Source organism: Trichosurus vulpecula, chromosome 5 (assembly GCF_011100635.1).
Source record: "Trichosurus vulpecula isolate mTriVul1 chromosome 5, mTriVul1.pri, whole genome shotgun sequence".
Classification (NCBI taxonomy): Eukaryota; Metazoa; Chordata; class Mammalia; order Diprotodontia; family Phalangeridae; genus Trichosurus; species Trichosurus vulpecula.
In genome coordinates this window covers 182201667-182227881 of record NC_050577.1, presented here as the reverse complement: position 1 = coordinate 182227881, position 26215 = coordinate 182201667, and the positions used below count along the sequence as shown (strand labels likewise).

Genomic DNA, 26215 nt, shown 5'->3' with positions numbered 1-26215 from the left:
GGAAAGAGCTTCTGTCCATTTTACAGACAAGTAAACTGAAGTTCAAGGAGGCTCATGCCTTGAGATCCCCGGCCAGTGCAAGGTAAGTCCAGAAAAGAATTAAGGTCTTCTTTCTCCTACTTCAACAAGGATTCTTTCCACTAAACCACACTGACTCCTATGTTTTAAAAATAGCATATTCTAATTGGTCATTACTGAATAAATTCAGTTTTATATTTTAAATTCCTCATAATATTTAATTCATGATGAATTTAAATAAAACTCTTTCCACTGAAGCCTTAACAATTTTTTGAAATTAGAAAATGCCATCTATTATGTATTTAACTATTTTTATGCTAATCAAAGTGAGAGCATGCTAGCAAAAACTCAGACAGGAAACCATTTTCCTAAAGATTTGCCAATGAATGCAGTCTAGGCTTGCAAAGGTTACACCTGATTACAATTTTCCTACTAGACTGAATTTAGGCAAATCTGCATGATGAATAGGCAATCTGTGTAGCCTACAAGTCATACATGCATTACTTACTTCAGATTTGAATCCTGGACTCCTAAGACAAAAAAAAACACTCTTCAATAACGAAAAGATTATGGGACATATTCTAATATCCTATGTAAGAATTTTTACTGATACATTTTGACATATGAAACTAAAAAACTAGATAGGATCTTTAGGTAAAGTACCAATTTATGAAATGTAATCATGACATAATTTTATTACTTCATTTCTTCTAAGGAAAAAAAGGATGATCTACATGTCCTATTTTAAGTGTTAGTGGAATATCAAATATTTACTAAGATATCAAGAACAAAAAATATATTCATTTTCATTCTAAACAATATTATCAATCTGTGAAGTTATTTTTCTTCTATTAATTTACCTTAAGACTACAGGACAGATTTTTCACTCTTACAAAATATGTTCCTAGGTAAAATTTCCTCAAAATGAAAAAGGAACCTCCATTCACAGAAAAAAAAAAAAACAACCAAAAACACTGAAGGAATACAGAAGGATTTAGTCCACAATATTTCTGTTCCTGATTTCTCAAACTTTTGTTTACTTCTGGAACAGTAATCAAATTCTTACAGTGCTCAATTTTTTAATGTTGCAAAGAACATTTGAAATAGTAAAAACTTACTTCTATTTTATATTCTATTTTAAAATAATAAAAATTGGTATTTCAAGTACATAACATCTTTAATATGTGCCTAAAATATGTTAACATATGCCTAAACTTATGTTTTATTTTCAAAAACTCATATACTTGATGCAGAGAACACCTTAAATTTCATTAAATATAATTTAAGGATACTATTCTGAAAACTGTATATTTAAGAACTAAACAGTTTAAATGCTTTTTGCTTTCTTTTGGTTAATGCATATGAAAGAATCAATTCAACCTTAACTGGAAATCCTGATTGAGTTTGAGCTGTGTTAAATCCCATTGGGATTTTCAAGTAAATTATTTTTATATCTACTCATTTTTTTAACCTATTGAAAAGGTGGTAACATTTATAAAATAATCAAATGAATAGGTAAATAATCCTAATTTAGACCTCAAGTAATAAAATAAAAGGCCTAGCCTTTTCAGAATAAAATTAGTTAAAAGTTATAACAGGCTTTTACTTTAGATTCTAATCTTGCATTTCTGAGGAAAGCTATAGGCGATGTATGTGGGTGTATATATAAATTATACATATACATATATACACATATATGTAGTTATACTGCAAAAATTAACATGTTTGAATTTGCACTATACCTAGTTAATCAAAACATTTCTAAAAACTTCACTGAGCTGCCATAATTTTTGTCAGCATATGTAGTACTGAATGACTAATAAAATACCTGAATTGAAACTATTCCAGTCTAGCAGTTTGTAAGATCTTGTGTTACCCATAATTCCGACAAAGGCTGAGTTCAAAACATCAAATTAGTAGATTAGTTTTAGGAGCAGAATAGTAGAAAATAAAACACTACAAACAAGAACATAATTGACAACACCATTCCACGGGAACTGGAAAGACAGACAGTAAAGTTAATAAGAAGTTGAAATAGAAAGGGAAAAAGGCGCATGCTATAGCAATCTAAAAATTCCTCTATGAGGAATACCTTAATATTCAAAACCACTCCATTTTTCCCTTTGCTATATATTCTAAAATACTTATTTTTACCATGATTTTTCTCTATCTTAACATTTAGTGGGTAGGGAAGGGAGGATTAGAAAGCAGGGAGAGTAACAATAAAATACTTCCAAAATCACGACTTCATAAAGTTGTATTGCTATCTTCAGAATAAAACCTTCCTTTAAGTACTGCCTCCAAAAAAGTTCCTACGTTCCCTGGTCAAGATAAATCAAAAAGTGGCTTCGAAAATTTTGATAAATTAATTTGAGAGTGCAAACAGAGCACCTGTTAAAATAAGCCCATGCATCTCAATCTACCATCAGTTTCTCCCTTAATGGTTATCATTAATGTATGCTAATAAATTCAGATAATCAAACACATTACAATCTTTTGAACTTTTTTAATCTTTTTAAGCTTTTTTCAGAAAGGAAGAATTTTAATAAGTATTTTTGGCACTTACTTAAAATTCAATTTACTATCCTTGAGTACGCATTCCTTTTATAATGCATAATAAATGTTTACATCATTTAAATAAGTCATATTTTAATCAAAATAATTTTCAACAGAAACTTGTACAATGAACATGTGTATACTTAATTTCCATTTAGTGTGTTTTTTTAATTTAAAACCTAATTCAAGTTTTATTTTTAAAAATTTATTCACTCTCACAGGGCAGAGAGGCTAGTGGGAGGTATTCTAGTTTCAAAACAAAAAAAAAAAATAAACCCAGGATTCATATTATGCTGATTTGACAGCCAAAAAATATTTTCAAAGGAAGAAGAAAAGCCATCAGTGATTTGATGGTCATTAAGACAAGATAACTTAGGGATGATGTTTGCTGCCTGGGTAGATCATACCAAACCATAGTGAGAACAATTCTTTAAAAAAAGACTTGGCCCAGGACACATGACAATGCCTTTCACACAACAGGCACTCAATAAACATTTCTTCAATTGAATTGAAGCTATAAACACAATACTTTGGCTTACGCATCTATCATACACATAAGTTGCTCTCCCAGACTCCACAACTTAATCAGAGCACAGGATGGTAAAACATTAAAACAAATATTTTTAGCTTAAAGAAGATTCCAACCAAACCTGTATTTATCCTTAAAAAACATTCTTATTGTTTCTCTGTGGCTGGGTGGTAAATGTTATCTAACAAAATGTTTGAGTCAAAGTTTTCATGTTGATACAACCAGTGATTAGCCTGTGGTCAGCACAGCAAGTTTTATAAGATCTTCTAAACTCAGATTTCCATTGCTTTCCCAAATATACAAGGGCATAAAAATACAGATTTGAAACTTACAATATAACCAGAAGTACCAATCTCTTTAAGAGATATTAGTATGATAAATTATCACTCTGGATTTTCTACGTGCAACAAATACTTAATACTACTTAAAGAAAGATCAAATAATGATCTCTAATCTTTCTTCCAGTTCTAACACTCTGAATCTAAGTCTTAACTAGAACAAAGGAATAGAAAAAACAGAACAAACAGAAGGGGGTAGGAGGGAAGAGAAGACTGATGCTTTAAAAAGATGCAGCTGCCAACCTTTAAAGCTAAATAATCCTGGCTCATGCATGCACACCCAAAGTAAATATCACTTCTCTGAAACCTTTTTTTAGAACTCCAATGCCCAATACAAAAATTTACATGTATATAATTTTCTAAGTATTCTTACTTTGCTTATCTGAAAATTAAAAATGACCAGATAACAGTGAATTACTACTAATTTAACTTCCGAAACCAAGACATCAAGCAAAAAGGATTTTAACGCTCTTGGAAAAGAGAAAAACCAAACAAAACTCATAGGTAGATTGTGTTTTTCACCTGAGAGCTTCAAAACACTTTACTTTTTTTATGGTGTCATTATATGTGCTCATGGAGAGGCTATGAGAACTGACAAGTAAAAAAAAAAATAAGGAACAGTTAATATATACCAAGTGCTACATATACATGGAGAGAAAGAGAGAGATACTGACATTACATCATAAAAAATGTTTAACCTGGGTAAGAACATACTTCAAGCCAATGGCAGAAGAAATAAATATTCAGAAGATTTTAGAGGTTCAGGAAGGTAATTGTTTTATATTTTGCTAGTTTACAATTTAGAAAAATTCCCTGTTAATATCTAAACCAAGTGCCTGGAATTACTGAGGCTTGGCTGTCTACTTCTTTTGTCCCTTTAAAATTATGACCCAGGACTATGAAGAAAAAAATATCATTTTTTAAAGAAATATAAATGAACTGCTACATGTAGCAAACATGAACACCAAAGAAATATAAAAAATGTTTTGAAAATTCTTAATTGTACTATAAATTTACATACATATATACTTTTCCAATTAAATTTTAAAACACCTCTTTAAGTAGGAAAGGAACTACTTAAATATGCAATTTATAGATATTAATTGTAACTGGTAATGATAACTATGGCCAAGCAGCTAATGGCGAGATTTTATCTTTCTAGCTTCAAAGTTGTCAACCATAAGGGTCACCCTTAAGATATCTTCTTGGCCCAAATTTAATACAAAATAAATGAATGTATTTTTAACAATGTGTTTAAAAAGTCCATCTTTTAAAATATATATAAATTAATGAGATGGTTAGAAATATCTTTAGGATAATACTTTCTTGTAAATCTACTTTTTAGAGGATTTTAACTTTAAAAGTGCAATACAATTTATAGAAATCATTTTAAAAATCTAAACTAAACTTAATAGAACATTTTACAAAACAATTTTCCATTTTTCAACATACCAGGATTGTGGATGCGATCCAAAAGCTTCACAGAGCGTGCACTAACAACACCTCCAACATGCACAAGAAATCCAGGAGGAAATGCCGTCAAGGTAAAAAATGGAAATTCCTAGTAGAAAAAATGGGGGGTGGGAGGAAATTCAGTAAATACCTTGTAAAGTTTCAATAACATGTCAATTATGTTATTTATCCTGTCCACTGAAATCATAAGCATGCCAGTTATAGATATATTTTTTAAAAAAAATATATCCTGTATTTCATTTGTAACTTATCAGTAAGTTAAAGCACTTAGATGGCATAGTAGATAGAAAGCAACGGACATCAAAAAGGCCTGAGTTCAAATTCCAATTCAGATACCTTCTCACTGTGATCCTAAACAAGTCACTTAACCACTCAGGCCTCAACCTCAATTTACTCATCTAAAAAATGAGGGGGTGAAGAGGAGAGGAGGGGAAATAAAAGCACCTATCTCACAGGATTGTGAGGATCAAATAAGATAATATAAGTAAAGTACTTTGTAAACCTAATACTAACAGAACAAACTATTATATATAACAGTGTTTCCATGGAGAATGCTTTCAGAGTTCCTGGGATTCCAAGTATAGATTTCACTCCCACTACAGCCCTAATAATCAGGGACTCCTTAAAATCCAATTATCTCTCATAACCTTGGACAAGGTCTTTAGTAAAGGTGGTCGTAGAAGGGAGAAAAAGAAGTGAGGTGAGTCTCTAACTCAGAAATGACAAATACATGGGAAATTTCTGAGAGAGATGGGAATATGGAAGAACAGGACCTAATAAGTGCATGTTTTCTATGGTTACTGAATAAATATGTACTAACATGTACTAACACCTTTTCTGAAGATCACTGATCTGAAATTCAGCTTAGAATTAAAGATAAAATAAGAAAAAGCTTCTGAAGGTCAAAAAGAAAGTCTGCATTAATAAACCCATGACATTTATTCACAAATTATTTAATGCTTTGAAAACCCCAGGATTCACTCTGTGACAAAGGCCTGCTGTTTTTAACACCAATATTCTTTTAGTGATATTTTATGGTTAGAAGAAAGAAAATATCAGTCTCTGAAGATTCAGGAAGTATGGGGAAGCTAAAAGGCAACAGAAAGGCACATGGAGACAGTGAGTCCACTGCAGCATATTACCAACAAAAAACTGAATGGAAGAAGTGGTATACAGTCCTAGAGATGTATGACCAGAACAGAGGGTAGATCAGTTATAACACAAGGACAAAAGACCTTTGATGGACAATCTATGTGCTTCATTAGTTACCTACTCTAACCTTTCCTGCCCCCCGACATTTTTGGTGGTCTCCCTGTGGAGGAATAATAATAATTATATAGCACTTTAATGTTTGCAAAATGATTTAAACGTTATCTCATTTAGTCCTCGAAAAAACCCTGTAAGGTAGCTACTATTATTATCTTACAAATGAGAAAAACTGAGACTGAGATTGATTTGCTATCGGTCACAAAGCTAATATATGTCTGAGGAAAGATCTGAACTTGGGTCTTCTTGATTCCTTGATTCTTGATTCCAAACCCAGGACTTTATCCACTATTACCTATTACAAGCATTTATAAGAATAACTGGATAAAACAGTCAGGATGAACTAGAATCTGCACTTCTAGAGGCATTACTTCTATCAATTGGATCCCAAGTACCTCAAAGTATCAATATACTAAAAAGGAAACTTAAGCATCACATTTTGGAAAAATCACATTTTACAGGGGGTCACAAATTAAGAAGTAGTACCTAAATAATCTAAGAAATTTCATAAGCAATCTAAAGAGGTGTCACATAGTGTCATACAGCAAGGGTTCTTAACCTGGGATCATGGACCCTTTAAAGGGGTATGTGGATAGATTTCAAGGGGTCCATGAACTGGATGAAAAAAAATTACTTATTTTTTTCACTAATCTCTACCTGAAATTGAATAATTCCTTTAATTTAAAAATGTTATTCTGATAACAGGTCCACAGGTTTGAGCAGACAGCCAAAGCCCATGACTCAATAAAAAGCTAAGTAAGAACCCTTGCAGAGAGAAACAATCTATCACTATTAATTTAGGCTGCCCCTTTAAAGAAATAACAACCCAGTGTCTATATCTAAGGAGAGAGGCAATGTGATATAATGGAAAAGGCCCTGAGCTTGGAATTCTAAAGATGGGCCTGGTTCCTCTCTCTGACAATAGCAGCGTGACCCTGGCCACACAGTAACTACTCTATTAACCTCCTCATGTTTAGGAGGGTCAAATTAGAATGTTTTTTTAAGGCACTTTGTAAAACTTCAGTTTTCAAAGTGATATATAAGTAGCTACTATTGTTGCTGCTGCTATTAAAAAAAAGTCATTTCTCAGGTCTTAATAATAAAAGTTAGCATTTTATAGTGTCTTAATGTTGGCAAAGTATTTCATGCATGCTAACTTATTTGAGTTCTTCAAAGAAAAAACTCTTTGAAGAAAGTTTCTCTGATAAAGGCCTCATTTCTCAAACATAGAGAGAAATGAGTCAAATTTATAAAAATAAGAGCCATTCCTCAAAAGATATGAAGTTTTCAGATGAAGTAATCAAAACTATCTATAGCTATATGAAAAAAATACCCTAACTTACTACTGACTAGAGAAATGTAAAATAAACTAATTCTAAGGTACTACCCCATACCTATTAGATTAGTTAATAGGGAGAAAAGGTAAATGACAAATGTTGGAGGGGATGTGACAAAAAAATGGGACACTAATCCACTGCTGGCAGTTGTAAACTGATTTAACCATTCGGAAAAGCAATGTGGAACTACGCCCAAAGGGCTATAAAACCATGCATACCCTTTGACCTAGCAATACCACTACTAGGTCTGTATCCCAAAAGAGATAAAAAAAAAAAAAGGAAAAGGACTTATATGTACAAAAATATTTATAGAAGCTCGTTTTCTGGTGGCAAAGAACTGTAAATTGAAATGCTCATCAGTTAGGGAATGACTAAACAAATTGTGGTATGTGATTATGATGGAATTACTACTGTGCATATGATGAGCAGGATGCTCAGAAAAACCTGGAGAGACTTACATGAGCTGATGCAAAGTGAAATGAACTGTGTACAAAATAATAGCAACATTGAAAGATGATGAGCTGTGAATGACTTAGTCATTCTCAGCAATACAATGATCCTAGACAACTCTGAAGGACTTATAATGGCTAAAGAACAGATGGTGACTGAATACAGATTGAAGCATTTTTTTCACTTTTTTATTTTTCTTGAGGTTTTTTTTCTTTCACAACATGACTAGCAGGGAAATGCTTTGCATGACTACATGTGTATAACCTGTACTGAATTGTTTGCCTTCTCATTGGGGGGGTTGGGGGGAGAGAAATGCTAAAAATTGTTTTTACATGTAACTGGGGAAAAATAAAATACCAAACAAAGGCTCTTCAAAGATAAAGTAAAAAAGGACATGAGTAATAGTGGTTAAGTTTAGTTCAACAGGCAAAGAAAGACAATAAAGTTATTTATCTACTCACGGGGTTATCAAAATATACCAGCTAAAAGTGTTCAGTCATGCAAAACTACACAAACCTCTTAAAAAGATAAAGTCCATGAAAGAAAATTTTGCATTTGGAGTTTAATATACTTCCCCCTCTAAAGTGCTAGTTTTTAAAAATTATTAAAACCTATGCATAAAATGGAATTTTAGATTTCCTTTAAGAAGCTCAGACTCAGAGTCTGAAGGAATCTCCAAAGCCATGTGGTACAACCTATACATGAACAAGAGTCCTATTTATAACAGGTCTATCATTAGTCAGTTGGTGAAGAGCTTCAACTAGGAAGAACCCACTACCTTCTGCAGTGGTCCAATGCATTTTAGATAATTCTAACTGTAGGGAAGTTTTCCTTGTTTACAAAAGATACTTTGCAGCCCTCTGTATAAACATTTAAGACTGGCTTCTTTCTTAATGTCTCCTGTGAATTCCTGGGTATCCCTACTCTGTAGCTACTGTCTCTGGTATCTAGCTTACAGAACATTTGTATTATGTGAAATATCCAAGAAGCAGAGTTTTGACAGTACATTAATGTTCATGCTGCTAATGTGGAATATCCATAATGATAAGCCAAAAAAGAACCTGCTCTGAAGGAAGCTATCATAACCAAACAAGTTATCTGTAATACGGCATTTATATAACAGCTACCATGTGTCAGGTACTATACTAAGAAGTTTACAAATACTATCTCATTTTATGCTCACAAAAACCTTTTGAGGTAGGTGCTATTGTCATCACCATTTTATAGCTGAGGAAATTGAAGTAAACAGAGGTTAAGTGATTTGTCTAAGGTCACACAGCTAGTAAGAATCTGAAGCTGAATTCGACCTCAAGTCTTCTAAAACTCCAGGCCCAGAACTCTAACCACTGTGTCATCTAGCGATACATTATAAGCAACAATTAAAATTTAGGAAGCAGCCAATATGCTACACACAGAAAACAATTGCCTTACTTTTGAGGAAAGAGAGATACTGATGGAAAACAAATGTATTCGTGTTAGTGAAAACAGTCTACATGTAGAACCTGAAGTAATTTAAAAACTTAAATACATTTATCTTTCTCTTTTCCTTCTAGGAAGTAGATGTCTATCACTGAAGTGCTTACTTTTTTGGCACATGAAACAATAATCTGAATAAGAGGCTGGGCAGAGAAAAGATTTCTTTTCTTTTCTCAAATAAAAATTTGAAGTATACTCCTTGCTCTATAAGAAGGAAAACAAGAGAATTAGGATATAAATGGAACCATAGCCATTAAGTACAAAGTTCAAAAAGAAAAGATTTAGACATGTGCCTGGGTATATGTGGAGAATATACTGCATGCTTCAGTGGTTCTAGTTCTAAATATTCCTTAAAACATGTCACATTAGCAACACAGCCACAGGTAAATGAAAAAAACATGTAAACAGGTTACACTCAATCCATTACTTCAGATTACTGGACTCCCTGCATTTAGATGCCTGTTACGGAGACACCCCATTATACTGACTCAACTGCTATCCAGAGACTAAACAATACAGGTTTAGTTTTTACAGATCAGGAATGAAATTATAGCTTATAATATGGCAAATTTCAATCCCATGTAGACAATCCTATGGGCTTCAACTATGCTATAAGAATCAAATTCTAGACTAAAATTCAAAGTAATATTCACTGTATTTTTAAAGACAATGTAAAGTTTTTGGAACAGACATATTAAAGACATAATATACATATAAAATTCCATTACATCAAAATCCAGGAGACCACAAATTATTGACTTATAATTATTATGGTTTGACTGAAATCACATTTCTATTCTAAGGAAACTGGAGAGAAAGAGGATTCAAAGATTTGGGGTAGTGAATTAAAAATTTTTTAAAGGTTTCTTGAATCCAATAAGGGAAAGTAGGAAGCTGTTATGCATATACCTTTATTCTCACCTGCTGTCTCCTCTAAGATCGTAGATCTTTTTGTATGCTTCTTTTAGTGGACAGCTATAAGGTAGGTTATTCAGGTAGGATTAATTGAGAAGTTTAAATGCAGAAGAGGTGAAGATGAGGTGAAAGGTATTCATTACTTAATGATAAAGCAAGATAGCTGCTGCTTAGCTCTAAGTTAAGTTCTCTTTCAGTTATAGGGAAAGGGATTGGGGAAAGAATTTGTCTACCAAAAACTGTTTTGGTAATATAGAATATTTGTGGTATGCAGAATCCTTCTTTATAGTGATTGGTATTTGTCATAATAGAATTTTATATGTTTTTTAAATGCCAGCATAAAATAGGAAATGTAAGAAAAGGTTTTCTTTTTTAAAAAATGTTTGTAACTTTAAAAATAAAATCGTAAGTGACTGAAAGCTAACTATGTGTTTTAAAAATAAATGAAATATATTATCATGCATTATATTAGTTAATGGGCCTCACAAGTGCTGTTAAATTAAATATATTAACATGGTACATTATGAACAGGAAAAAAAACTAGCAACATTTCCAAAGGAAAAAAAAAGCTTAAATAAATTTTAAATAATCAAGATTAAAATTTTAAAAGCTCTCAATCCAAGAAACAAAAAGACTCTCACGCATTTTTAGAAACATACCCGACTTCTACAGAACCTATGAGGCGATCCTCCCTTAGCAATGGAGTAACACAAAAAATGAAAAGAGAAAATCATCCAAAAACTATAACTATTCATTTTCTCTCTGATATATTTCAATATTTATTTAGTTTACAAGAAACAATGTGGATGCCTAAATAATATCAATTGCATTTAAAAAATCCAAATATGAAATTTATAAATTTGTTATTTTCATGGGACTGGACAACAGTAAGAATAATCTAAATAAACAAAATATAGGAATTATTTTTAACTACATTAACAATAAGTGAAATGACTTATTACTTATTTTCTACAACATCATTTGAAAAACAAATTAGAAAAAAAAGTTCTAAACATAGCAAAACCTTTTTTCAATGTTATCTATAATTAGATTCCAAGACAAAAAAAAAGTTAGTTACATTCAATGGTTATTCCATATCAGTTTTATAGTACAAGAATATACAAGTTAATATTTCAAACATATGATGTTTTAAAAACCTTATTATTGCTCTTGTAAAACTCTTTAGAGGGACTCTTGAAAACATACTCTACAAAAAAAATTAAACATAAGGTAATAAAATCACACCAACATGTCACATTTCTTTTATACCATTAACAATGTAAGAACAATGAAATAGTTGTGAAATTGTGATTCCTTACCCTCTGTTCCAGCGCTGATTGAGTCTGCTGTCTTAACAGAGCTTTAAATGGCCCCCCTTCTTTTCCAGCACTCCCACTGCCCATTCCTAAGGAACATCAGTACATAAATAATATCTACGGAAACAAACAACTTTCATAGAAACAGAAAACTTCAGTGCAATCATTTTTCTGCCATGAGCCCCCCCAGAATTATTTTAAAATGTACTGTGCAAAATATTTTATTATTAAATTAGTACCATCCAAACAAATAAATCAAATATGGTTAACCACTTCATTTTGTATGTTGTTTTCCCTAACAGTCAAGGTTTCCTAGTGTACTAGAAACAGGTTTATGATGTTTTTTACAAAGTCTAAATATTGCATAATTTTAAGCTAACTTCCTGTAATTATAAAAATAATGCTGAAGGGATAAATATTTATACTCTACCAAGTTTTCCTTTCAAAAAAAAAATTCTAATTATGAGTAAGTGCCTACTGAAAGTAAATCAGTTTCTATGTATTGGTTTTAAATATATAATGGATGCCTATAACTTCTCTGGAGGTATAACACATAACTTCTCTGGCCATCTCAGCTTCCTCATCTGTAAAAAGGTGGCAAGTTGGATTAGTTCATCCTTCCCCACTTTAAAATTTAACGATTTTAAATAAAATTGGTTACCATGCCAAAAGACTATAATGGTATATATTTACCTATATTCATATGGAAATTCAATGATTGCTTCAAAATATTCTAGTCAACCCAAATGTTTAAGCTATTTCAAAATATTGTCTAAAATCTAAATTGTGATCTACCATATCATTATGTCTAATGATATTTTCATACTTTTCGAAGCCCTCTGATAGAATTCAACACAAAACAATAAGCTTAAAACCCAAAATGTATAAGAAAATCACAAATGGACATAGTTTTGAATGAAGGAACTGCACTTAGCAAACATTTACCTCTATTTTAAAATCTTAATGTTACTTTCTCTACCTTTTCTTCTTCTGATAATACCAACTGATTGAATCAGGGTAAAAGAATTATATTATGAATATCAGGGTACAGGTGAGAAGCAAGAATTTGACATATACTAAAGTTAACAACTCAATCCCACCCTATTCAAAACTGATGTATACAGTCAAGCTTAGTAAAATTCCCTATGTAAGAACCAGTATACTTATGTAAGAAATAATATATTTTTAGCTGTTCTTGGATAAGGAAACAAAGATTAGCATATGTATAGTCCCATTCTGGTGTTTTTTTCCCAGAAAAATTAACTCTTTTAGCTCGTACTTTCTAGGGACTATACAATACTAACTAGAGACACAAAATGAAGATCTTTATACAAAGCATACTGAAAGCACAAAACAAAATGGATTCCTTAGAGAGAGAAAAAAAATACACCACCACCACAAAGGAATCTTAGCAGAACATTATGATGTTTATGCCAATGGAATGAAATAATGGAAAGCGAAAATGAAAAGTATAGCCCTAATGAGACAAATTAATTTGAACAAAATACTACATTTTCAAATGGCTGCTAACAACATGATAACAGGGATCCAATAATATGAATGAAGTTGATGTGAAGAGGAGTTCAAGTATATGAACCAAAATAGGAGTCCTACTGACTGGAAGGCAAGGTATTTATTCCTGGGTCTTAATTTCTTGAAAACATAAAATTTTTAAACATAGTAAAATATATATACATATATGCTGTCAGCATCATTTTTCAAAAAAAATTATTAAACATTTAAATACCCATGAGTGAACTCAGTAACTTTCTCATATAGGGTTTTTTCTTTTGTAAATAAGAAAAATAAATGCTCCATGTATAATACCCAATAATTAATTCCTTATAAGACTACAATTACTTTGTTAAACTGTGATTTTTAAAAAAAATGGGGAAAAAAAAGTTGTTATAGCTTGATCCTACCAGAAGCAGCCAGGAGCAACTCTTCACTGAAAGAAACACTTTTCCTCAGAACAACTGGGCTGATATGGCTAGAGTGATGAGGGGTAAGGCTAGATTCCGAGAGGAGACAGGACTTTTTAAGATGAGGGGAACCAGAAGAGAGAGAGGGGGAGCTGGGACACAGGAAAATCCTAGGCCCCTGTGGGTAAGGTGCTGTGGAGGAAAGTGGTAGAGAAAAGATGTAGATTCAGAAGATGACCAGAAAAAGCAGGATAAGGAAAGCAATGATGAAACAAAACATAACATTAAAAATGAATTTTTTAAAGTGCAGACATATACAGCCACCTTATGAAAAGTTCCCATTAGGAAACGGTAATGCCAAGACCATAAAATGTCACAATGTAGATGAAAAGCATATTATACAGACTTTAAAATGAAAACACTTACTGTAAGCTTTATTTAATAGGTTTTTAGCATTCTTCAATATCTTAAGATTTCATGTTATCGTAGCCTGTTTTAAATTACTTCAATAATATATTAAATTTAAGCTACCTGTAATTTCAAAATTTAAGTACTAACTTAAAATGTATCAAATTTAAAATAAATTTAAGGTCTAAAACCTGGATGACTTGTAATTTTTAAATGTGTCTGTGTGCACAAAACAAAATGTTGCAACACACACTAAAACACTATATTTTAAATGGATGTGTTATCTCATCAATCTGGCTGTTCTATTTTAATGATTTTACTTGCTATTTAGTACATCACTAATAATCTGTTTCAATAAAAATTAGGTAGTGTTTTTTCTGACTGAATTAAATCAAGTAATGCTTTTCTCTCTGATAAAGATATTAGCAACCAGTCTATTATCACAAAGATGTGACTATATTAAAGATCAAATGATATGCCATGAATCAAAACAACTATATGAAGTATTTTAGGCCTGTCCTCCAAAGAACAACATAAAACATATTCCACTATACTACTAGCTGACTATATAAAGAGCTAAGATAAAATTAATAAAGTACAGAAGCTTACTAGTGAAAGGAACTATGGTCAAAATAGTAAATATGGAAACTAATTAGTTTAGAATTCTGGATTCTAAATTACTTATTTTTTTTCAAAAGGCAATGAAAAAGAAATAAATTTAAAATTTCCCAAATGCAGATGCTGACCTCTACATATAAAAAGAAAAATTACTTCCTCATTCAGTCATATTTTATATTTCAATTTCGATTACTTGTTCATGATAGAATAATAATAATCAGTTAATAATTTCCCAGGTGGGCTTTTAAGTAATTTACATGTATAAATTTCTATTTCTTTGAACATATTTTCTCTTTTTTCATTTTTAGCATTTTTACTTTCAATTTTGGAAGTTGCCCCAAATTATTTCTGAAAGTATATGGAAATAAGATAAGCAGATAAAGAAGGAAGCAAAAAGTGCCTGTATTTTGCAAGATGTGTAGAGACAACTACCAAGCATGTTCAGCTATTAACTCTAGATACGTATTATCCTCATTATTTTTTGTCCACACCTGTGATTTCATCAGGTAGAGAACTCCTTATGTGTCAACTGTCTTCATCAATACAATTCTATTATCTGTCTGCACTATTTAATCTTGGAAAGTCGCCATCGTCATGCTGATTGTGTCAGAAGCTGAACATGAACATAGTTTTTTCAAATTTGACTGACAGCCCTTTATCACCTACACTAGGCTCCCTCTCCTACTATCCACATAAATCAAGGGGAAAATGAAGATAGATTTATTTATTTATTTACATATATTTAAATTTCAAGGAATACAGCAGAATCAGGGAAAACCAAATAATTAAAGCATTAACTATATTGTCTATACTTAGTTTGACGTTTATAAAACTCAAGACATAATGTTACTATTAAGGCAATTAATAAAATTAGGCAACCCTACTAAAAAGTATATAGTGTATTATATACATTTTAATTTGGGAACCTTCAAACTATATAAACAAAATGTGTCTATCTCCTTAATTCTAAGAAAATAAAAATAAAAGCTCAAAATAAACATTTCTAGGGGTTTAGACAAAATGAATTAAAGGAAGTTTTCACTGATCCAGTTCAGTTATGAAATAGAATATGAAAGGGAACCTTAGAAGAAGGGAATTTAGGAATTAGTCCATCAATCTCTGAAATTAGGGAATATATATATATATATTTTATAGGGAAATATCTTCCTGTAGGCTATTTGAATACAATAAAACAGGGAAACTAGTCAATACTTACAGTTAATTTGCTCACTGGTTCCTATATTATGACCACAACTTCTCATACATCTCATATGTACATAAGTTCTTAAAGTGTTTGTATCCACAAGGGTGAAGGACATAATTAAAACTTTAGTACATGTATGTGAAGACTCTTAGGTCTAAACACACAATCCAGGATCTAAACACACTATCCAGTTAGTTTAAATGATTAGAAATAAGGCAAACAATAATTTGGAGAGGGAAAAATACAAATTCAATTCATTACTTACAAATTAAACACAATCTTTTTTTCCCAAATTGTTATGTATACAGAATAGAAAGAATTTCAAGCTGGTATCTACTACTTTCATTTCCTAAACTCTAAAAAACTTCAGTCATGTCTAAAGAGACTGCCTTGCACAAAGACATAGTTGTTCAAAGCTCATGAAATAATATCCACAGAATCTAACCAATACTGTTAAGAGTTTTTTTTACAAAAAAATGTATTACTGTGAGCACAGCAATTTAGATTCAAAACAAATACTGAGCGAGTCATGGATATGAGCTTCTGCACAGGCCATGGAACTACATGAAATGACACTACCTATAGTTCCAATAAATAGGAAAACCAAAAGCTACCCCTATTTTTTAAACCACTATCATCTTCACTATGATTGTTACACCAACTAAAATGCAATATACTTTTAAGTTTAATTAAAGAATTACCCTTCTTCATGACTTCAAGTCTTTGCTATTAGCAATTTTAGTCTGGGTCTCATTTACTTTAGAATCAAAAAGGCAAAAATGCCATAGTCAGATGTCTTAATTTAAACTTTCATTACACTACAATTTAAATTGTCAACTGTTTTAAGCATGGTAGGTAACCGAAATAAATGCATGTACCTGCTTGTTAAATTATGAACTATTTATTAACAAACTGAATTATTTTTACCTATTGCATGATGTGAAATCAAAAACAGAAAGCTCAGGCTTCTTTTCAAGTAAACATCAAACCTGCCAAATCATGTTCTTCACAATTTGTGTCTTCTTTAATGATTTCATTTATTAAACCTAGCTTAGCTTAAAAACAAAAAAAAAAATTCACAAATAATTTCTTTATTCTTCAAGCTCCCATGCTTTTAAAATTAGATTTGTTTTCAAGCAGCAAATGAAGAGGTTAATTAAAACATAGTGAGCCAAAATGACACAAAACAAAATATATTTTTCTAGAATGTGGATTAAATCTCATGGAAAAATGTCCCAGATCAAAATGCAGTTTTTAAATTCCCATCACCCCAATCTTTTTTCTCTAATTTCTTAAAACATTTTTGACTTGGTCTTTTTTGGGGGGAAGGGGAGAGGAGTCTATCCTAGAGAGGAAGGAAAAGAACAGGATGACAAATCTCCAAAAAATTCTAGACAAATTTTGACAAAGTGGGGGCCAGTGTGGGGAATGAATGGAAGGAGTGGGGAGCTTTTGGCAGGAGGGGGATAAGAATTCAGAAATATGGAAAAAGCACAAGTAAAAATTTTATTTTTCTACCTTAAAGGATGGAACAAACAAACTTCGAAAACTAATGATTATAAATCACTTGTTAACATGATACTACCATTCCAGAGAGATTTTGTAGGTGTTGTTTGTAATATTATGAACATTTTAGGATTAAATTCAGAATGGGGTCTACAAACAGAATATAGATAAATTCAAAAATACATTTATTACATGAGGGATTTGGTTTCACTTTTTTACTAACAAGTTAACTCTTCAACTACCTAATATGCTTTAGCAAAATAATGCGTTTCCCACCAAATCAGAGTATTAAACAAAAATGTCTACAGGTAAAATAAGAATTGTGTTTTTATCTAGTCTCTCAAACTTAAAACTATCAAAGAAACTTAAACCTCTGAGCTACCAACCTAGGTGGTAGAAATCACATCAAATTAATTCCTACATTGTAAAAATATATTCATATTTTAATTGTGACAGTTGAAAATTATTAGTGTTGGCATCATTTTTATTAACTTATATGCCAAAAGCAGAAGAAAAAGTTTGGATGAAAAGCCAACAAGAACAGAACCAAATTAAAAAAGCGGGTGGAAGCGCCTTACCAGTTTTGGGTGTCAAACTCAAATCTGTGTCAGAAGAAGAGGACTGTCGACTGTAGGACTTGGAAGGTGAAAAGGAATAAGTTTGATTTTTCAGAGGGGTGGAGGGTCCTGATGAGTGAGTATTGGGATTGGGATCTTCATTGAAGGGAATCCTGCCAGAAGAAGGTGGAAAGATATTAAGCAATCATGTGCCAAAGGACCTGGCTGATGGCAGCATGATCCAAACACCAGGATGGGACGGGTTGGGGCTGGGCCAGCAGTCATTTCTTAAGTGAGAAGCTGGGGATGAGGTCAAAGACAAAGAATTTCTATTTACCCATTCAGTATTCTCCAGATAAGTATTATCTGCACTGAAACAGTTAACAAGCCAAGTAAAAGGCATGAAATGTCAGACTCAGGAAAAAAAAATATACCAAAGAGAAATAACCAAAGAGAATAAATACGAGAAATAACCAAAGAGAATAAATACATGGCTGAAAATATTTTCAAATAAACAATGCTTTTTGATTCCAGTTATAAAAGAAAAAAAATGATGATGACTGCAAATGATGTGTGTAAATATGTTCGAATATACTGATATTTGCACACATATATATCTTCCAAAAAAAAAATGTTTCCTTATCCTATAGCATCAAGAGTGCCACAGCTAAAAACAAAGCAATGAAGAAAATGGATATAACTACGCTGAAACATTTCTGTTTTGTGCAGAATCACTGCTTACCTGTTCTCCAACAAGATCTCTTCCATAGAATTACACAAGCCACATTTAAAAGGTTTTATAAAAGAGGAAAAATAAGAAGATACAGGTAATTTGGACAAAAATTAATTTTCTGTCCAACCATAATTCTGGTTTCCAAGCAAAAGCTACATATTGGAGTATTCCACCATAAATTTATGAGAACAATTTGAAAATAAGTGTATGGGTCTATGGAAGAGACATCGGAAGTGAAAAGGACACTTTCTCTTCCAAACTATAGCCTTTGTTTTAGTAGTTGAAAACAGTAGTTCTTCACCGACAGCAGGACTTCCAGTGAGAAAAGGAAGGACAAAAGATTTGTGGTACCTGCCTACACTGCCTGCCTGCCTGCCCTTTGCGACCACTCTGCCTGTGGCCTGTCTCTCCCCAGCTCCTGAGTCTGAGCAGTCTCGTACCAGTGTAGATGAGAGTGGGAACAGACACAGAGAAGTTCTGAGTAAGTCGTGAGCCAGTAGCAGTGTGAATTGGGCTGTTGTGAGTCGAGCGGCATCCATGGCTTGGAGGGTGAACCAGCGGAGACCTGAGAGAATTTGCAGTCAAGGTGGAAGAAAAGAAAACAATATATACAACAGATTGCAAAGTTATGTTAAAATGATTGCAGAGTGCTTTAGTTAGAGGGGAGCACATATTTTTAAGCAGCTCCTAAGAGTTATAAATCCCTGACACACAAAAGACCAGATGAAACCCCAAAGGGGGGAAAAAAGAATAGATGAGAGACACATTGGCTAAAGATACATTACAGTCAAAATTTTTAAAGGAAAAGTTAATAAACTGTGAGCTTTGATTAGAGAATTAAGTTGAAAGGACACTATATTTTCTTGCTTAGTTGACTTTAAGATTTTGGCTCTAAGGTTCCTTGAAAAATAAAAAATTTCTCTTTACCGTCATCATCAGTGACCTCACAGTACAAACTTTATGGGATGAAAATACCCATAAAACTGAAAAGTTAAATACAAAGAGCTAAATCATATTACACCTTTGAAATTAGTAATCCTAAATAATGTGTCACTTACACAATCAAATTCTTTAAGAGAATTTTATTTACCATGTTTGGCTAAAACAAAAATTTCCAAAGAACATTTTCTGTAGGCCAAAGAATATGAAGAAAATACCATGACAGTTTAGGATAACGAGAACTCTAATCAAGTGAAAATGTATAAGGATGTATTTACTAGAATAAATATCTTGATTTATAGTATATTGTCATTTTAAAACTGATGACAACATACACAGAACAATGCAAAAAGCACTATTAAAATGCATCATTAATTAAGCCAATAGTCTTTTTTAAAAAATTAATTTCCTTTGGGCTACTCCTTATGTAGAATATATTTTTCAAAGGGCAATTTAAATTCAATTTTGTAAGATAGTACCATTAACATCATAAATAAAGAAATATATGTAGTAAATACATGTAGTAAAATATATTTATATAATAAAAAATTACCAATAAAAAATATGACATATTCAAATTATAAAATTTTTACTTAAAAAAGACTTAAAATGTTCCTGGGGAAAAAAAAAAGATCAAGAGGCTATAAATAAGATATTTGTGAATGTAACTGCTTAAGCAATTTATTTCACGTACTTTTTTCACTGATGCACACTAGGAAAAAAAAAGCCCTTGTGAATAAACACCGAAAAAAAAAAATCCTCTTTTTTTTTTTCCCAATATTTACTCAAGAGAAGTCTAGAAAGCCCAACTTCCATTGACCTTATTTTATGGTCCTTTACCACATATGAACTATCATTGTATGGTAAGTATTATCACAGAATAGTAATTTTCAAAGAGCATTCTCCTAGTACTGATGGCTATGGTGGTCTTCAATATCATTTGCAGGCTAATATTTCTGTTTTTATAACATGTGGGTACTCATATTCTTATTGTTAGTATGCTTTAATCTACTTACGCTAGGTATGTAACAAAATTACATAGTACTTATTTGGCATTCCACCAATAGAAACCACCAAAATAATTTCTGGTGAGGTCTCACTTTAACAAATAGATGAGGTCAGTGGTCTCTGCATTATTTTACTCAGCTAAAACAGAACAAAACTACCACCATAAATAAAAGATATCTTACAACGGAAAACTCTACCCCCAAAAATGAAAATAATGTACAACATCCCATTTAGTGATATATGTACTATAGTTACATATTGGTGAAAAGTTAAAAATTTAACTTTCTTGACTGCAGGTAGATAAATCACATTATGGAAAATGTTATGCAATATAATTTTTCTTTAAGGGCATAGAAAAAGATTCCATTGCCCTAGGCCCATCTATTCTTCCCTCTATAAACTCTCTCTTGGTGACTTTGCCAACTCCCAAGGGTTTAGTTATCTATTGCCTGTTGGTAGATGAATCATCTATCAATATATCCAGACCCAGGTCTCTTTTTGAACTTCAATTTCACATCACCAGTTGCCTATGTGATATCTCAAATGCAACATGTTTAATAGTGAATTAGTTACCTTCTCCAAAATTCAGCCCTTTTCCAAATCTGCCTATTTATACTAAAAGTACCATCAAGACTATAAAGATAGAGTCTCCCAGACTGTAAACCTTGGCATTACTCTCAATTTCTCACACTCTCTCATTTCATTTACCCAATCAATTGCTAAATCTTGCCATTTTTAACTCCACATCTCTCACATTTGACCTTAGCTCAGGCTCTCATCCACCTCTTCCCTAGATTACTCATCAGCTTCCCAATTAGGGTTATTGCTTCAAGGCTCTTCCCACTACTTCAGTCCCTCCTCCACAGTGTTGCCCAAGCAATGTTCCTTAAGCTCAGATCTGACCATGTCACTACCACACTCAAACTGCACTAGCATCCTAATGCCTCTACAATCAAATATGAAGTCCTTCTCAACTTTGCCCTAACCTATCTTTCCTCCCTAATTATAAGTCCCTCCCCCTCCAGCACTCTGTGATTGAGCTAAACTGGCCTCTCTTTTCCTCACCCATGATGCTCTATCTCTAGTCTCTGGGTCTAATTATCTTCCATGCTGGAATGTACTCCTTCTGAACCTCTGCCCCTCCTGTATGACCCAACTCTTCCTTGACCCCTTCCCCCCACAGCTACTGCAAACTACCTTGAATGTCACTCATTTGCATTTATTTCTATCTACTCTCTTCATGGTAACTCTATATCCACGTACAGAGGTCCTGCTTTCCTGTGTGAAATGCAATTTTGAAAGAAAAGACTGCTTCCACAGATTGCATTTATACGCCCAGAGTCAGCATGATTCCTGATGTAAAGCAAGCATCTATGAATGTGTGCTGACCGATAGGCTTTTATTTTGTTCAAACTATTTAAAAAGTAAAACAATCTTCTGAGGTAGAAGTGCAATAAATTCAAATGAAATTAACTTTCAAAATAAATTTTAGATAAAACATATTTTTAAAGCCCTGGATTTTATAAAAATATAAAAGCATTCCATTTTTTAAGTATAACCAAATACACTGGAGCATAAAGCATCCCTGGCTACATATTATGAGATCATCATTCAAATGACACCACCTTGTAATGAAGACCTTTTGGCACTACATATAAGGGGTCTAAACCCTTCAAATGAAACTAAGATAAAGCCATATTTTGCCAAATTTTCCTTGATAACCAATAACCTTATTATGTTACATTAAGGCACCAGTGTAGTTATGGCTGGATAAATCATGGCATGGAATTTTATATAGGCTTCTAGATTATTAAGCTATCAGCAATACAAAGAAGGCAGTTTAAAACATCAGAGATGTTCTAAAAGGTTACATACAATTTAATAGATGCTTTTCAGAAAATGTTCTCAATTGCAACTGTCCTAACACCTTCACAATACATGTGTTTCCCATTTTATTAGAATTCACTGTAGTAAAATCAGAAAACTGGGGAATAAATTCAGACTACAGTCCTAGAAGGCTCAAAGAGGATTCAAGAAAATATGCAAAATCTGTTTCCTAGCCACATAACACTGCAGCAAACAAAATGTAAAGAGGTAATGTAGCCATCTCCTATCTTTCTTTCTACTATAATCCACATGAAACAAGGATAAGGGGAGCTATAAGCATTATAGACACAAAAGCCAGACCTTATTGCAATGGGTTCATTGCATGTAAATGAACAAGAAGGGACTACACTATTTCTTTTACTATCCTTCTGTGAGAAGGAAAAAAAAAATATCTGGTCCCCCAACACCACTTGCTGTTGCAACTACAGCCTAGCTTTCTTTGTAAAGGACAGCGAAAAGAGCAAGAACTTGGGAGTAAGAAGATCTAGTTTAAGTAACAGCTTTGTCATTTCCTGGATATAAATCTTAGGGAAGTCACTTCATCTTCAGTTTCCTCAGCTACAAAATGGGGAGCTGAAACTGGACTCCATGATCACTAAAGTCTTCTTTCAGTTCCAAGTCCTATGATGTTTAGCATCAAGAGATGGGAAAACTAGGTCCCTCTACCCTTATTTTGCCCCTCTCTCGAATTTTCAAATAATTCAGTAGGTCTTTTAAAGAAGTAGTCAAAAGAAAAATGGAAAAAAATTATTTTTCTATTAATATGGCTAAAATACACCCAACATTTGGGTTTTACCCACTCTATAAACACCAAGAGGGATGAAGTCTATTTAATGACCCCTGATGGCTTCTTAACTACCCTCTTCAAGGTGAAATGCATAAGAATCTCTCCAGAACATGGATCAACTTAGCCTGCTGCCTCTACATTATCATAAACAGAACACAGATCAGCAACCAAAGAGTCCTTAGTATTTCTCGGAAAATATGCAAAACACAAGCCACAAATACTCTTCTAGGACAAAGATACTTAGTCCAAAATTAAGTCTGAAGAGGAGAGTGGTATACAATACATACATCAGCACAAATTTTATTTTCTAACCAAGATAACTGTAATTTCTGATTAAATAACAAACAAGAAGTTTTAAGCCTCTGAACAGGTCAGATTTTGACAGTGAATTTTGACAGGAAATTGCTATGTTAATAAAAAATGCTGGCTCACCCTGTTGGCCATGTTTAAAATGAAGTGAATATGTACAGGAAAAAGATGAACAGCTTTCTCCATTAAAAGTTATGCACTTACTCATACTTACTCTTTCATTTCTTTGGATGGGGAATTACATGCAGGAAGGAATGCTGCTGTGCTACTTAATTTATCCAGCGTACAGGCTGTTCCTATGGCTCGTACCACTAATCCGGATTCTCCTTCCAAATCAAAACACTGTAAATACCCAACAACTGCATTTCCTCTCATTTCAAGTACTTTCAAACCAATCTTCCTTTGTAGTTCACCTATAATTTAGAAGGAAAAAAACCCAAACTCTTTTAGGAAATCAATTACTGAATCAATTACTGTGTCATGAAACTAAATAGTTAATACGTTACTGAAACTCAAAAGAATCAGAAATTTACAGCTGGAAGGAACCTTAAATATCAATTAGTTCAAACTTCTCATTCTATCAATGAGAAAACGGATCCAGAAAAGTTATAAAAGGTCACACATCTAGTAAATGATGGCATGGACACTAGATGCTACTATTTCTCAATGTAGCTATAATTTTCATTTAAATATTTTAATTTTTATTATAAACATATATTCTTTCCTTTTTATAGTTTTAAGATGAAATCTTAGGCTTCAATATACATGTTAATGGCCCCTAAAATATTCTGCCTTCCAAGTGCATCCACCTCCCTAAGTACCATTATGTCCATCTTCACTCTACCTTATCCACATATAAACTTGTTCTTCAGGTCCAGTTCTGGGAATAAACTAGCTTTACAGAAGAATTAGATAAACCATTCAATGCTTAAAGCAGTAAGCTTTTTGATTTAAGTGGCATCAATTTAAGGGACATTTAAATGAAGGGCACATTGCATAAGGCACCTAGGATAGTACTGGGCCCAGAGTCAAGAAGACCTAAGCTCAAATCTAGCCTTAGACAGTTATTAGCTGTGTCATCTTGGGCAAGAAACTTAACCTCTCTGTGCCTCAGTTTCCTCATCTGTAAAATAATAGCACCTACCTCCCAAATGACATAATAATTGTACAGAACTTAGCACAATGCCTGGCACACAGTATGCACTATATAAACATTAGCTATTAGTATTATATGGATAAATTGAGACATCCAAAGGGAAAACTAGGGACAAGAAGGGGTAAGAAGGAAGGGCACAGGGCAGAATCCACCCTGTAAAAAGGAGCAGCAGATAACAGTTCTGAAACGAGGTCCTGCACACTAAAGCCAGGACTGACTCTGCTGATGGATGTGGAAGGGCGCTGAAAAACGATAAACAGAAATATACCAACCTAGGACATGATGTTCAGGCCATAGCCAGTAAAAGAAATATATCAGGATGGCCTTTCACTCCATGCATCAGGGCAGGTGAGATATTGAGGGGTTGGGTCCCACTCAGGGATTGATTTGATTTCTCCCCTCTGAGATCACAGTTAGGAAGACACCAATCCAAACGAAACTGGAAGTTTCTGAATTAGTTCATTTCAGGGGACTTAGCTATTGAAAAGAGCCTTATGGGACAAGGGCTGAAGATAATAGAGTCAGGATAAAGAGAAATTTTTCAAGGATGAAGGAAATCTAAACATGTTTGTAGGCAGTATAGAAAAACCTAATCATATATCCTCATGCACCTCTGCTAGATCATCATCTTGCTCCTGCCCACTAAGTGGGGTAAGCATCCTGCCAGGCTCCAACCTAGACCTATTTTTCTTCTCTCTCTACATCTTCTCTTAGTAATCACAATGACTGCCTTAAGTTCTATCACCATTTCTATGCCTATGAATCCCAAATCTAAATATCCAGCCCTAACCTCTCTCTCAACTCCAGTTTTACGCTACTATTTGCTTCCCTAAGATGTCCCATAGGTAACTACCTGAAAATTGAACACATTATACTTTCCCCAAAACCCATCCCTCCTCCACACTTCCCCATTTCTGTTGAGGGCAAACCAATTCTTCTAGCTACCGAAGTTTATAGAATAATAGTCATCCTAGTTTCCTCTCTATCCCTCACCTTCTCTAAACATCCAGTCAGTTATCAAACTGTTGACACTTTTACACCCACAACATGACCACCACCCTAGTTCAGGACTTCATCAACCAGTAGCTGTACTACTGCAACAGTCTCCTAATTTGTTCTCCTTGTGTCCAATTCTTCCTCCTCATCTTTAACCTAATCTCTACTCAAATGGATCTGTGATCTCCAACAATGAAGAGGGCAATCCATCTCTATACGTCCATTCTGTGTCTGTGTCTTCCCATAAGTTCTCAAAAGGAAATCCACTAAATGTGCTACACGCTTGCCTCACTTGATACCTGAAAGATAGCAGTGGAGCACTTGGGCTTTCTGCCTGTCATCCTTCACCTGTGATATATGACTATCCCATCTTCTTTTCCTATCAAACATTTCACTAACATCTTTTACTCTTAATGGTTTTATATTGCAACATGCTTAGACCCATCCAGCACCACACCATTTTGTGTGATATTTTCAGTTCTTCAGAGGCTGTGTTCTGCATCTTTCAGCC

General features: G+C 33.0%; 1 protein-coding gene across 15 annotated transcripts in view; it reads right to left on the bottom strand.

Moving 5' to 3' along the window:
- C2CD5 (C2 calcium dependent domain containing 5) overlaps nt 1-26215 on the bottom strand; it is a 124700-nt gene that overhangs the window by 77770 nt on the left and 20715 nt on the right. For 3 of the 15 annotated variants that reach the window (XM_036759699.1, XM_036759702.1, XM_036759705.1), the window contains exons 6-10: nt 23767-23965; nt 19063-19187; nt 11678-11763; nt 4894-5002; nt 1847-1912 (exon numbers count right to left, since the gene is read on the bottom strand). In XM_036759699.1, the coding sequence (XP_036615594.1) occupies nt 1847-1912; nt 4894-5002; nt 11678-11763; nt 19063-19187; nt 23767-23965 (585 nt within the window). Of the gene's footprint in view, nt 1-1846; nt 1913-4893; nt 5003-11017; nt 11051-11677; nt 11764-13596; nt 13789-17910; nt 18063-19062; nt 19188-23766; nt 23966-26215 lie in introns of those variants that run through there. The other 12 variants (XM_036759692.1, XM_036759694.1, XM_036759693.1 and 9 more) reach the window with 7 other exon arrangements.